Source organism: Apostichopus japonicus, chromosome 5, assembly GCF_037975245.1.
Source record: "Apostichopus japonicus isolate 1M-3 chromosome 5, ASM3797524v1, whole genome shotgun sequence".
NCBI lineage: Eukaryota > Metazoa > Echinodermata > Holothuroidea > Aspidochirotida > Stichopodidae > Apostichopus > Apostichopus japonicus.
Genome location: NC_092565.1, coordinates 22951635 through 22966611, shown reverse-complemented (window position 1 = coordinate 22966611; position 14977 = coordinate 22951635). Strand labels below are relative to the sequence as shown.

Below are 14977 nucleotides of genomic sequence, written 5' to 3'. Positions count from 1 at the left end.
AATTGTATCAAAGTAGATGGCTGATCAGTCTACAGATAGCAAAACATGTGGGGGATATAAGGTTACCGGTGACTTAAATGGATACATTGTACCCATGCAGAGAGCTGATCAGCCTATAGAAGGCAAAACATGTGGGGGATTTAAGGTTCTTTTTCAAGTTTTTCATCAATCTCTTAAATAATTTGTGGTCAAGCATTTTCATGCAAAGATGTTGATAGTTCAGTTTGCATGCTAATAGAGAAAATTTCTTATTGTGCTGTATGAATGTTTCAAGAAACACACTGTTCAGTTATCAGGTTAGGCTTTAGTTTTTTCATGGCCTTTAAAGATGAACTAATATTGGGGGTGATGTCAATGTAGCATATTGTTATTTGGACCAAATTTCATGGGTAGAAGTTACATCAAAATTCAGTTCTTTTTATAAATTCCATTGGGTACCTGAAAGCTGTAAAGAATTACACCTTTGGCTTTATTGCTATCAAACTTTCCTTGACAAAAAAGCTTAAAATCAAGCATTTTGGAGAAAGCATTCTGATATAAACTGCACAAATCACTCTGTGGTTTCCTGTTTCAAGGTAAATTCAACTTAAATATACGAATACTTTGAAAGCTGCTTTCATCATACCCATATCAGGCTATAATAGTGATTCTTGCTAACAAATGTGACATGCTTGTGCCCTTTGAACAGTATTATTTGTCCTCCAGATTAGAATGAATGTGATCCTTCGACTTAATTTTATTACCCAAAAAAGTTTACAAACATTTTTTTTTAAAGAAATCCAAAAAAAGTGCCATATCTTTGTAATATATCTAATCTAGGTCACTTATTCATTTGTTTTATTTCTTCAAATGGATTAAGTTTCAAAACTAATTTAATATGATGTAAACCAGTCATAAGAACTTTCCTTTGTACAGGTTGAATTCCAACAACACCTTTAATTTGAGAAATGACCCATTAAAGATCATATGTTGCTCAATCTAAATTAAGAGAATATTTTGTCTATGGCCTGAAATGGCTTGATGGAGTATTTCAAAGTTTGTTAGAGATGAGTGGTTATTGATTTCATTTGTGGTTGTTCTGGTTTGATATGATGGGAAAATAACATGTTTTGGTGGAGTAGTCACAGCTATGGACATTCTTAAGCAAATATTTTACATCAGAATAGATGTAGAAACATGAACTGAAATTTTTCTGGTTAGCCTATCGGGTCAAACTTTAAATTACAACAAGAGATTTGTAGCCACATGTTTGCAACTGCATTAAAACTTCCAAAATTCAAGATACTGAAATAAAAACAGATCTCCATTTAAAACTTATTTATTAATCTTTCTGGGATAACAAATTGATGTTGGACGGTAGCACAAGGCAGGAAAGTTTGCATTCAAGGTGAAAAAAAGTAATATATTTTGCCACAGGTGACTCAAGCAGACACCTTCCCGGTCTGTGTGAGGTTAAAGCCACCACCTGTGAACCTTGGTTTGTCTGTGTGCTGTGGTTGTATGGTTGGAGCCCCGGCTTGAGCCAGTGCTCTCTCTCTGTCCCTGCAAAATATACCAAGAAGAAGAAGAACACTGATTAGGTCAAATACATGTGAAATGTTTGTTATGGTGGATTCATACAACCATTAAAACTTGATTTATTCACATTAAGATGTACGTCACATGTCTGTAATAAACGACCAATGCTAGAGCCCTGAAGAGACTTCTCAAATTACCCAGCGCCACCGATGGCAAATTGCCATCGGTATCTCTGCCACTTGCCATAATGCTCTTAAACATCATCTGTTATTGATGGCAACAACTGCATGCTTCTTTTCTCAACTTACAGTCCATGATTATCTCCTCCATAGTTAGCTTGATCATTAAATGTCATTCAATATCAAACTTCACCGGCGCTCAAAACTTTCTTGAAACTTTCAGCAATATTTGCCTCAGAAAACAGCTAATTAATGAACCAAACGGAAAAATAAAGATCTAGAAGTATGGTTTGACGGACGATTTCATTGATCGTAATGGTGTCAATTCTGTATGTGTGTTCTCTCACTTTGGAATACATGAATTCATACAAATTCAAATTTATAAATCCTGCCTGGGTGCCCTCTTGTAAGCTGAAGAAAACTCCTGTTGGTGGTGCCCTGTCATTTCAATGGAAGTCTAAGATAATATCTAGCTTGCCCTAAAGCAATGGCCGAGCCCCTCTCAATCAATGGCCGAGCCCCTCTCAATCATTTATTGACTACTTCATAGAGATTTGACAGGGCTACAAGATCTTAACCATTCCCCAGATAAGAAGAGTCAAAAATTATAATTAAGTTATATTAAATCTAACATAACCATTAGGACCACATGGAGGGAAACAGGGGGTTGAGGGGCGAGGGTTGTTGGATGAGTTTACATTTTACAATTTAAAATAAACACCTTTAAATGACTAGTGTCATATATAATCAACCAATTTTGACAAACCTTGCATGCTGTTCTTTTCTCTTCTGTGTGTAATATTTCTTCTTGACATCTTGTAACTCTTTGGCCAGTCTCTCTATTTCGTATTTGTACTCGCTGACCTGTGATTCGTACATGTTGAGCTCAGATGCCATACTCTGTAAAGAGAGGAAACTTCATGACTTTACAAGAAACAGAGATCAGCAATTAAAACAATGTAATCTAAACCAATTCACTACGTACGGTCTTTTCAAAGTGCCAAATTTTATTGAATGTTCATATTTATCTTTGATATGGCAATCTGATAAGTTCAACAAGGTAAACTATATTATTGCCAACAGTTTCTTACACATTATTGCATGTCAACAATCAGAACCACTCAAATGAGCAAATATTATACAATCACATTATTCTACTAAACAATTTTTACTATGCCTTGACACTGAAACAATCCCTTTGTCATTTCACCAAGTTTTCAAGGTTAATATTCTGGCCTATAAGGTTTGTAAGCCTCCCATCAAATCAAATGGTCAGTATGAAAAGACTGTGTTCCAATCTCTTATAACTTCCCTGAGAAGTTAATGTAATGAAGATTCCTTTCGAAATCACTCTCAATTTACCTTCAACTGTTTGGTCTTATCTTTGAGGGTTTGTTGGTAGATCTGTAATTGTTCTGCTACTTCTGGTCCGGGCTGTCTCGCAAGAATGTGTTTCAATTCAACATACAACTTTTCTTTCTCCTGTAGAGAAAACAGAAGTATCGTTTTAAAATTAAGTTATTACTTTTAAAGATCGTCATCAAACTATCAAAAATATAAAGGAAGGCAAATTTTGCCCTGTTTTTTGCATACTGCTCAGACACCACCACACGAATCAGAAGATACTTGAGGCAGAATGTCAACAACAGTAAATCTATCATGATGGTAAGAAAATCCCTGACAACTTTATTTTATGTTTGTTTGTAAGTTTCTGCATTCTGAATAAAGCCATGTAATCATATTCACAAATAAATGAATACCCCTCACTCTAACTATGAGATATTTCTGGTTGCAACCAATCTAGCTACTTGTAATTAGTAAGTTCTGAATGGTTTACTCCAAAACAGATGACTTTTGTGTTCCACAAAGTTAAAGTTAAGTTTAGCTTTTGTCATTTGCAAACCTTTGACCCTGATTCTGTGTGACTAGGGATAGGGAAAAAAATTGTCATTTTATGTATTCAGGTCCCTTACTTGATGGTCATCCGTTTTACTAACAGATTATGACTTATTCAATGCCGAAGGACGCTTAACATACTACTTTAAAGGAATACACGGGTGTGTGAAGTTGATTGCTTAACAAAAATGCTGGAAAGTTTCTGCATTCGTTGGTCAACACCACATCCTCATAGGAACTTGTATAGCAAGTATGGGACAAGATATTGACATGGAAATTTCACCTCACAGTGTGGAATATTTTTCACTCTAAGATCAGGGACGAGCCTGGAGTAAAACAAAAATCACAGAACTTTGCAAAAATTGCGGTATAGGCTCCAGTTTTCGTATGCTACAATCAATCAATCAATCAATAGTCATAAGTCAAATTGGCCCGTTGACCTCCCCGAAGTTTATAAACAATCTTAGGTTTGTAACCTTTTATAATGTTAATCCGGTGCCTGCCATCTTCGAGTAGCTGGGCTGCAGAACGGCCGGAAATGGCCGGAAACGGCCAGAAATGCTTCAATGTGTTAGGATAATACTTTTTGTCCCCGAGGTAGAAAAGAAATCACAGATATTCGCAGAAAAAGCTCATGCCTGTAAGATAAGTGATGTATTCTGCCCTCACCTGAATTAAAAGTTCCTTCTCTACCACTTCTTCTGTTTTCTGAATCAACCTCCTTTGCAATGTCTGAATCTTTTGAATCATCTCGTACGTGCTGGGGTCGGAACCTTCCAATTTTCTCCACCTATGAATATTCATAGGATTCTCCAGCTCCTCCTCCAACGCCTTGCATCTGGTCCGTTCTCTTAACAGCTCCCTCTGAAGGTGGTAGACTTCCCTCCTGTGAGTGAATAGATTCATTGTCATTGTTCAATTACAAACAATAGGATCTTCAATCTTTTATAAATTGCTATTTTTTACAATGATGTGGCTTCTCTCAAGTAATATTAATATTTTTTTACAAACTAGCAATATAAATATAGATGTCTTGTATGTACAACAGAAAGAAAATCTCTGGATATTGAACACTGCTCCGTACAATCTTTTCTATAGTCTAAATCCAATCTTCTTCTACTTTCTCTATGAATGCTATCTAGCTATATAATTCTTTCTTTCCTTCTTTCTGTTTCAAGTTTGTTAAACCTTAGAAGGATGCAATCTAAACATTAAAATTCTCATAAAAAGAGTCAATCCGATCCATGAATTCACTCACTTCAGATCGTCTACGTTGGCCACATTTTTATTCAGAATGTTCTTCTCTCTTCTGAGTTTCTTGATTTCCAATTTCAGGAGTCTGATGTCCTCCAGTCTCTGCCGATATTGGAGCTCACCCTTTGAGAGCGTGGACTGCTGGATCTTGATCTTCTCATACAAGAGCGCCAACTCGTCGTTACGTCTCACCAGCTGGGTGCCAAGGATGTCACGCTCGTTGATCACCTGAAGAGAATTTGAAGATGGGAATTGGGAAACGGGATCTAGCGACTTTCAAACTGTCACATAACCTGTGATGTCTTAGAGAGAGTTAAAATGACTGTGAACAAAGAATGCTTTATGTTGTTTCATCCACTATGACGTATTTCTTTGTCATCATTAAGAGTTTTGAATCATCAAAAGAATTTTAAGTAAGATAATATAATCATGCCTTCCAATCTCTCATACATGATTTTAAAGGGGTGTGCAAGAGGTGTAAACAACAACATTCACATGTGGAAAGGTTGTGGGTGTCCCTCCAATAACAAAATAAAAATCTCATACCTGATCTAGTTCTTTCTTCTGCCTTAGCCGTTCAGCATCTGCTTCGGAGATGATCTTGAGAAGTTTCCTTTCCTCTGCTTCCTGTGCTTCGATGTAAGCCTTGCTCTCGACTGCTTGTTGCTTCATCCTCTGCAGTTCTGCTTTCAACGCATCCTTCTCTTTCTCAACTCTAATGATATCAAACAAAACCACAAACAAATATATATATCAATTGAATTGAAAGGAAATATCAACACTGATCAAGTTTTCTGTACACTCCAGTTTATTTCTGAAGCAGAAAATGGTACTAAAGTAGATATCTGCTTGGTAGTTACTTCATTGTGACAATGTATTCAACGATTTTACAGAAAACTCAGTAACTTACAACTTCTATTTGTAAAGTATTTTATATGTTTGTATCACTCTTTTCCTTTACGTGATTCTTATCTTCCTAAATTCGCAGAGGTCATCTGCTGACTCGACCTACCTTTGGTGATCTAAATGTTCCTTGACAAGGGCTGCCTCCTTGGCTGTGATCTCTTCCTTCAGTTGATCTATCTGGTGATTCATGATCTTCAATTTTCTCTTCATCTCAGTAATTTCATCCTAAAAATAGAAACATATTTCATGTCTTAACCTGCTGACAATGACAATCATTTAGCAGTCTTAGGTGGTCAGCAGTTGACAAGCACTCCCTGCCTCCCCCCTCACCTTTCTTTTCTGCTACATGAATATTTATCCTCACATGACCTTTGACATCTGTTTCACATTCACATAATCACATTATTATGTAAGAGCTTGAATGAAAAACAACATACAATATTGCCACAGACTTCAAACAAGTATCAAGTAATTACCACTACCACAAAACAAGCTGAAGAATTAATTAACCATCCGCAGAGATGACACACTAGAGCAGAGATGTTATCCCAACTTCCCCCCGCCCCCACCCAACCCCCCTCCCACATTTTCTGAAGATATAGATGAAGCACCATCATACCTGAGATTCAATGAGGTTCTTGCTGTAGAGGTTCCTGTCACTGCGAACAGCTTCATACAAGTTTTGCTGTTGCTTCAGTTTGGTCTCCGCTTCAGCAATCTTCTTCTTGTAGTCAAAGATCTGCATCTCGCGAACCTTTACATCCTCCATGTGTTGGAGAACCTGTTAAAATACATCATGAGAACGCTGCAGTGAGACACGCAGTGAGTTTCCACATTTTGTTATCTTTATTGTAACTCAAAAGGCCTTAAACCTAACAACACTGGGCAACTGTTCATTCCAATAAGTCATGAACAAATGACAAATGTTGATTACTCAAATGTGTATTATTAATCTATCCAGGTCTGAATTCGGTAAATAATACAAAGATATTCTACTCTTTAATGTAATAGAGTTTAACCTCTTATCTCCATAAAATTAATTGGAACTAAGCCATTTCAAACCTGTGACCAATTTGAAAACGACATAAAATAACAAAATCACAGGGATTTCTTCAAAGCATGTTTTAACAGAACCTTAGTGCTAATTATCAATTCACCAGCCAAACTGACAGATTTTGATGTGTTTTTAGCAATGTTTAGCATAATAGATTTGTTAATGAGAGATGGATAAAGACTGTCCTCTTACCTTTTGAGTGAGGTCACTGGCTTCATTGATGTATCGATCTCTCTCCTTCTCCAGCTGGTAGATAATCTTCCTCTGTTTCTGAGCCTCCTCCTTGTAGTTTGCAATCTCCTGTTCCAAGTTCTTCTTCGACTGTTCATGAAGCTTGACCAAGTTAAGCTGCTTCTGGGTGGCACTTGCAGCCTATAGCCAAAGAAAAACATGTCAGGAATTTCAATCTCATAAATAACCATTCATGACATTTCATCAAATATTATACAATTTTAACAACTTGGCTTTCCCATGCACCTTGAAAATGGAGGTTGTCAAGATATGAAATAAATTTAGATGACAGAGTTTTGCCATTATTTAGCTTATTCTAGGATTGGAAGTGTCATTACGTAGTACAATTTTTCTTACAATGTGACATATGGAATTGGGAAATATAGTCCAAAAGATGCTGTATAGTTGTGTTGACAAGACATTTTGCCTTTTTAAATGGAAATTTGAAAAGGGTAGGCTGTAGAAAAGAAATATGCACAGACAATTCAGGATCTGTATAAAAGTGGTGAGTATATTATACAGGTTTTACTGTTCATAAGAATACCCTTCCTTTCAAAATCTCAAAAGTCAGAATGAAACCATGAATTGCAAAGTACTGTTAGTTCTTATTCCTTAGTCTGAGAACTTACAAGTGTCACAGTTGTCCAGAATTCTCAAGTTAAAGATAACAAAATGTGGTCATGATGCGAGAGATTTTTAATGCCTCAATGTATCCTTCTATTGATGTGATACTATTTAACACTAATACTATGTCAAAGCTCATTTACCAGGAAAACCCTACAGAATTTTACAAATTGAATTCCCTTTTCCATTGGTGGGGAGGAAGGAGATTGTAACTGAAATCAGAATGTATGAAATGGATGTACTGTAAGGAATTATCGGCTACTCTGATATTTACCTTCAACAAATTCTTGTTTAAGATGTCTCTTTCTCTGACAAGATCATCAATCGCCTTCCTATCCATTTCTGCTTGCTTCTTACTGGACTCAATTTCTAAAAACATAAAGGAAAAGAAAGGCAGCTTAAAAAACAAAGTTAGAATAGCAGAACGAAGGGATAAAGATAGGAATTAAATTTCTAAGTTTGATGTGACTGGTCACATTGCAAGTTGTCTGTACCTAATTTTCCTGAAGCAGAGTCAGTGTGTCTATTTTCATGCAGCTGGGGCATACATAAACATTTGTGTTTTACGAAGATCCTATGTATGAAACTGCATGGCAATGTACTTTTTGTCAGAACACTACCAAATGCCAAACTTCCATTCGCCAATGATGGTGGACTGCCCAAATGCTTTCGGCCTACTGATCTGGATGTCAGCTCAAGTTGTAGCTGGAGTTAACACCTATACTTCAAAACAAATACAGTCATTAGTTAACTTGGTACAGTTGAGTCTGTTTCATTAATAAAATTACACAATCTGTTTGAACGTCCCTTTGGATAACCTTTGACCATTCATCCTAATGCTGCAGTGTACTCTTTCCTTTCCAAACACGGTGCCATCAGCTAATAATTAGCCCAGTCACTTGATGACAATAATAATTTCAGCCCACTGCTTCACATGCAAATTAGGCTACGGATGTCAGCTCTGACAGCTCTAGCAGTGGACAGACATTTTCAAGAAATTTAATGGAAAGTGATGTGACAAAAAAATAACTGGAGAAGATTCTTAAGATTTCTGAATCATCCCGAGGATGGATTCATATCAAGAGATGTTGTCAATTTAGTGAATGGGAATTCCTTATTAATACTATAATCCTGCAGGCCAGGTTTTGTTACCTCTCTCTAAAGCAATGATCTGTGATTTGAGAGTTTCTTTCTGCTGTTCTGTGTCTCCCTTCTGGTCTTCGACTGTCCGTAGCTTTCGTTGGATTGTCTCCCTCATCTTGGTGAGGCGAAGGGTATCTTGCTTCAACTGGTTTATCTCGTCCTCTTTCGACTGACAAGAGAATAATACATGCACGTTCAATACTGAGTGCATAGTTTGTCAATTTCAAATTATCATGATAATAAAAAGACTTAGATAGTAGCTGTTTCAGAACAAGACCTTTATGGCCTCAAATAAGGTGGTTTACAATGCTTTACAAACTTGTCAAGGATTATGGTCTTGGATGTCATCAATGGGCTTTCTCATGTTTGAAAAGAACTAATATTGGATGAAATAGCATTGATAAAGTTATGAATGAACAATTATAGTAAGACAGACTGAGAGTGATCAACATTACAGTATCAAGTTGGCCTTAAAGGAGCATTCCAGACAATGAAGGTAAATATCTTCAAAGCTGAAAAACCTCAAGATCTCTCACAATTTTTTTTTTCTGCACTCTGACATATATACATTAAAAAATCGGGCTAAATTCGAAAAGGACACTGTGTTATATTAAATTTCTGTTTTTAATTATGGTTGGTTAACATTCACACATACCTTGAGGTCATTGAACTTTTGTTGGTTTTCTTGAGCTAACGAGTCACAGTTGACCAGCTGTTGGTCGTAGTCCTGCTGAAGTTTGGTCAAACGTGTGTTCAGGATGTCTGTATCACGCTGTGTCCGCTCAAAGAGAATCTGAAAGTTTTGAAAACCCAAATGATGACATTTCAACTAAGTCATATTTTGCCCTATAATGAGGTGTAGAGTTATGATTTGTAAAAAACCTAGTGAGCAGATGGGTGTCATAAACATCCTCTGCCTTCCCCCCACCCAACCAACCCAACCCCAATAACAATATTCAAAGTTAAAGCATAAATTTCCAAAAGGAAATGTTGTTTATATGGGAGGTAGACTTAAGATGTGACAGCGTTAACATAATTAGCTAATTAATAAATGTTAATACAATTGTAGTACATATAAATGCGCCTGGCAAAGTGTTTAAAGGTAGGTTGGTCAAATTCCAGTCGTCTTAGCATGGACAAATTAGACCAGTGTTATGGAATCACTTCTGAACATAACGATGACATATCACTAACAGCATGTAAGAGTAAACAGTAAGAGTTAACAAAGTAAGCTGAGAGAAAGGAGTAGAATATTGATACCTTCTGTTCTTTGAGCTGGTTCTCAAGTTTGTCAATATCATCTTTGTAACGCTGGCATTGGCTGCCCATTGATTTGACTTCATTGGTCTTTTGCTCCAATTCATTCTTGGACTGTTTAAGTTCACGGTCCAATTTCTCCTTTCTTCTCTGTTCACGCTGTGCTTCGTTGCTCCTGACTTGAATGTCTTGGGACATCTGAAATGAAGAAAAAAGAGATAAAAATCCAGATTGGTTAACACAAAAAAATAATCATAAAAAAAACTGGCAGTATTCCTTGATAGGAGACTCTGACATATTATGTTTTGCATCTTACAGGAAAAGGATCCAACACAATCAATTTAAGGCTATTTCATTAAAGCACAAATTTCAGAATCAGCATCTGGTTCTTGTACATCTGAGTGCTGACAAAAAAACAAAAGTAAACGACAATCTTCCATATTACCTGTTCACACCATTTTTACTGCCTTGAGAGTGGTCACGTTGGTGACACTCAGCATTTGCACATGTGTGTTAATCTGATTGGCTCATAGACTTACACTTCATGGTAATTCAAGCAAACAAAGTTTAAGACAGCTTGGAAGACTTTCAACTTTGAAACGAAAATCTACACAAATGCTCAAAATGAAAAGCTTACCTAACTTTAACTTGCAAGGGCTTGAAGCCCACAAAATTCACGGCTGCCAGATATTCACTGATTCTAAAATGTCACCACCTTCATCAATCTCCATTTGATTTTTGCATTTTTGTGGGTAATAGCATTACAATGTTGATATCCCATGCGATATAATGATTAAAGACAACATTCTAAGTATTACCTCTGCAATCTTTGTGGCAGCTTCATCTCTGTCTTTCTCTGCCATCTGCTGTTTCTGACCGGCTTCAGAGAGGTTCTCTCTCAGCTTGGCAATCTCTTCCAGTTTCTCATCCCTCTCCTTTGTAAGATCTTCTTTAGCTTTCAACAGTTCATTGACACTGAATATGGAGGGGAAAAACACTCATGTTCTGGAATTTTGCTGTTTATTTGAGTTCATATGACTAGAAGCTTTTCTTGATATCAGAGCAAATAATAATAAATTGCTTTCTGTTCTGAAAACTTTTACCAATATTCACAGTAAGATAAATCATAGATTCTGTAGGAAAAAACTTCATATGATCAGAAGTTTCTTGGGTCACACAAAGGCATCCTAAGGCTCAAATAGTACATTCATGAATGAACAGCATAAAGCATTGTAGTAACAAGTATCCCAATTCTTGCCTTTCTTTCCCAACTTCCCATTCCAGTCCCCCTCCCCCCCCACCCATCAAAAATTAAAATGCATAGCTGAAAGTTTCTAAACCCCAGTTAAGCCCCCTTCCTAATACAATACACTGCATGAATCTACAACAAATGATATAATAAATCTTCGATGAGGAACCAACTCGGGTCTTAATCTCAAGTAATTTATATTCTCCTTAAGATTTAGCACATTGTACTACATAAATGAGTGTACATGTTCACACATAACCAACCTGTGCTCCTGCCCCATGGATAACCCTGCGCCTTGTTCGACCAGCTTACTGAGGTTGAATATTTCCAGCTTCAAGGATTGAATTGTCTCTCTGGCTCTCTGCTCCTTCTCCTGAGAGGCATCCACCATTTTCCAGGCTTTCTCAATTTCCTAGGCAATAAGATGAAGAAAATGAACAAAAATTACCAAAGGAGGAAGAGATAACAATGGACTATATTGACTTTTTGTCCTTTTGTGAGAGGCTTAAGCATATATACACCTAAGACACATTGCAGTTTATAGGTTATTTGACTATCCAGTTATTTTGCACATCCAGTCAATGTCAAGTTTCATTATTAATATGTTCACTTCAACTTTATGTTGAACACCATTGTAATGTTTCTGGATTGCAAACACTGCTGGTTAACTGTCTTTCTGGAACCAAATTAAGTTTAAAAATATGATGTAAAGATATTTCACCCATTGAATTTTCTTTACGTTTAAATGTTTTACTATATGAACCAGTTTGAATAAGAAGGGACACTTACAAATTTTACAAATTCTGATTATTTCCTGATTCCCTATTATTTATGTAGGTTCCAATTCGTTAACTGATTATTGTAAAAAAACACTTATCTTAACCGATGATGACTTGCTATCGAAAGGTAGCCAATTAGTTGGAACTACACAAGTATTTCTAAGTTATAATAAAGGGATATGTCTCAATATTTTATGCCATGGTCAGAATGACACAGAATGCAGTTTTAAGATTGATCCTTACCTTTTTCAACTGGGCAATCGTCGTCTGATCTTCAGTTGACAACTTCAAAGCTGTGGCTACCTTGGCAGAATTTGCCACAATTTCTGCATTAAGTTCCCGGCATTTTTGCATTAACCTCTTTTCACTATCATGAGACTTTTTTAGTGCCCTGTGCAGCTTCTCGTATTCAGTACGAAACTTCTCCAAACTTTTGTCACCCATCAACTCATTCAACACTTCTTGGAAGTCTTTCTCCAAAGACTCAAATGCACTATCCTCAAATGATGTCTTGGTTCCTCCATCCTCTGCTTTCTTTTCCTTTAATCAAACAAATTTTATCATTTACATTGTGAGAGTCAAAGTGTAGAACTATGTATTCAAGTCCTAAAAGGAGATGAGTACCATACTCTACTGCCAACACTTGCTACATAACTCTTAACCACGAAATATGGGTGTGCAAAATACTCCTGTGTTGACAAGCTTTTAATATGTTACACTGGCTAAAGAGAAAACGTGTGTCACACAATGAGTGAGTATACACGGAGGCATGTTTTAAATGCTCTTAGTCTTATTGACATATCCTGAGGCAGTCTGGAATAAGACTTGATCCCAAGACCAAGCCAATATTACTTATAACACTGGGCCAAATCACACAATCTTACATTGACAAATATCTACTTTCTTACTCTTAGCCACAAAATGTTGTTGACAACAGTCCTACGTTATGAAAATACTTTATTGTGCTTTCACCTAGCCTACTGGACAAGGCCCTCCGGAGTCAATTCATGTCTAACGTTATGACAAGATTAATTTGTAAGTTTTGAAACACATAATGTAATTGTAAAGCATAGGATTATTTAGCCTAACGTTTGGCAATAAATAGACCTAGGCTATTCCTAGTACTGGCTAGTGTTATTACAATACTACTAGGCTAGGTTAAGTTAGTACGACTACTACATTCTAGGCCTATATATACTGGTCTAGCCAACGCGAACGTAAAAAAAGTAAGCTAAGAATGAGATGAGCGTAAGTTTTAGGAATTAGCATCTACTTACCTCTGTCATTCTTTTATCCTTCAATTTTCAGTTTTTGTAATAAGCGAATGAATTTATCGTTCAATTTCCAACCATTGGCCACAAATCTGTAGTTCTGTACACCTTCGGGCTTCTTCGCTTCACTGTTTCTAAGCCAAATGTTTTCAATGGTTTCTAGGGACCAGATGCATACAAAAAACAATATAGATTAATTTCTAAAAGCGTAATTTATATCTTAAGAATATGAGAAAATATTACTTACTCATAAAATATATTAAATACAGACATATTAACATATTTGTTACCTGTGTTGTTTTATTTAATGAAAAAGTTTGCAATAATGATCATTTTGCGAAAAATTAGATCAATGTATCCTACTTCGAATGGTAAGGTAAAACTACAGTAGCGTTTACAGGACATCACATCGACAACTTTCTTGCTGAAGCATTAGCCATTCCGGGTTTCCTTACAGAAAACAAACTCGACAAAACATGTAAAATTCTGAAGAAAAGAAATCCGTCCGTTCACTAAGTGAGTAAGTGACTTACTATCACGGTCAAAAAATTAGTTCTTATATCCTTTGATTTATAAGTTATTGAATTATCTAGTACTGTATAAGATACATTTATATATATGAAGTTAAGTATTTTGTAACATTTTTTATCTACTATGTATGTAGGTCTACAAACTTCCTGAAATTTAAGACAATAACTGCTAAAATTCCCAACTCTGGTAATGTGTCAGAAAAGTTCACAAGTAGAAAAAGGCGGGAGTGAGTGTTTTCGGAATCAGATGCTGGGTAGCTGACAATAGTGAAAATTGTTAACAATTAATGGTATACGGCCAGTGCACGGTAATTGTTCCACTCCCTGCTATAGTTTAGCAGTTTCGTGTGCATTATAAACGTAATATATGTATATTGTCATATAGACCTTAACACATTGCAACTTGCTCTGATTGTCGCTTCAGAAGCATTTTTTCGTTCATGGGAACAATTCGTTTATCTTGTATCAAACTACAAAATACAGATTAAAATTAAAATTAAAATTATGCTGGCCAAGATAACCTGTCGCACACACACAAACACGCATGTACATACACCAAATGCCCGTCGGAGTGACGTCATATCCTGAAGCACCGGGGAAGGTGGCTATGAGAATCAAAGAAATCATTACCAATTGGGTTTAGAGCTCAGACTTATAAAACTTAATCTATAATTTATATATTCTAGATATGCGTCATAGTGTACCTTTTGACTATATACTTTTTTACCTTTTCTGGGGCATGAAACCAAATCCCACCCCCCCCCCCTTGCTACCAGGGAGTTGGCTTCATCGACCACAGGGCCGAACTCCCTCGTTTGGGGGTAAACCAATTGGATACGCCACTGAGGAAAGGTTCGGTTGAAAAACATCATCAAGAGTATTTCTTTAGTGGATCCCATTGTGGTAGTTTTTATGAAGAACACACCGTGTACAATTAATACGTGTATATTCAAATGACCTGCTCTCAGCGTTTTGTTAACGTTGAAAAAGATTCCAGTCCTCAGTGGAATATTTTTTATTACCGTATCTCCTATTTTCGTCATCGCAAAAGGAAAATTGCGGCAGCTTACGGCATGGTTACGGTCG

At 36.4% G+C, this 14977-nt stretch overlaps 1 protein-coding gene across 1 annotated transcript; it reads right to left on the bottom strand.

The window, feature by feature from the left end:
- Positions 1–1302: 1302 nt before the first annotated feature.
- Positions 1303–13520, bottom strand: LOC139968086 (cilia- and flagella-associated protein 58-like). The gene is made up of 17 exons (XM_071972436.1): positions 13368–13520; positions 12334–12630; positions 11575–11723; positions 10881–11037; positions 10066–10260; positions 9461–9598; positions 8815–8974; positions 7937–8031; positions 7000–7179; positions 6373–6534; positions 5860–5978; positions 5394–5562; positions 4852–5075; positions 4263–4479; positions 3060–3179; positions 2464–2597; positions 1303–1542 (listed from the first exon to the last, which is right to left on the bottom strand). The coding sequence occupies exons 1-17, from the start codon at positions 13374–13376 to the stop codon at positions 1422–1424; spliced, it is 2646 nt and encodes an 881-aa protein (XP_071828537.1). The 5' UTR covers positions 13377–13520; the 3' UTR covers positions 1303–1421.
- Between the last annotated feature and the right edge of the window lie 1457 nt (positions 13521–14977).

What these genes read in the sequence shown, in the direction of transcription:
- LOC139968086 (XM_071972436.1), bottom strand. An exon ending in ACCAGCTCAAAGAACAGAAG is followed by an intron (nt 9,599 to 10,065) that starts GTATCAATATTC and finishes CAAAACTTTCAG; the next exon opens with ATTCTCTTTGAGCGGACACA. An exon ending in AGAACCTCATTGAATCTCAG is followed by an intron (nt 5,979 to 6,372) that starts GTATGATGGTGC and finishes TTCTATTTTTAG; the next exon opens with GATGAAATTACTGAGATGAA.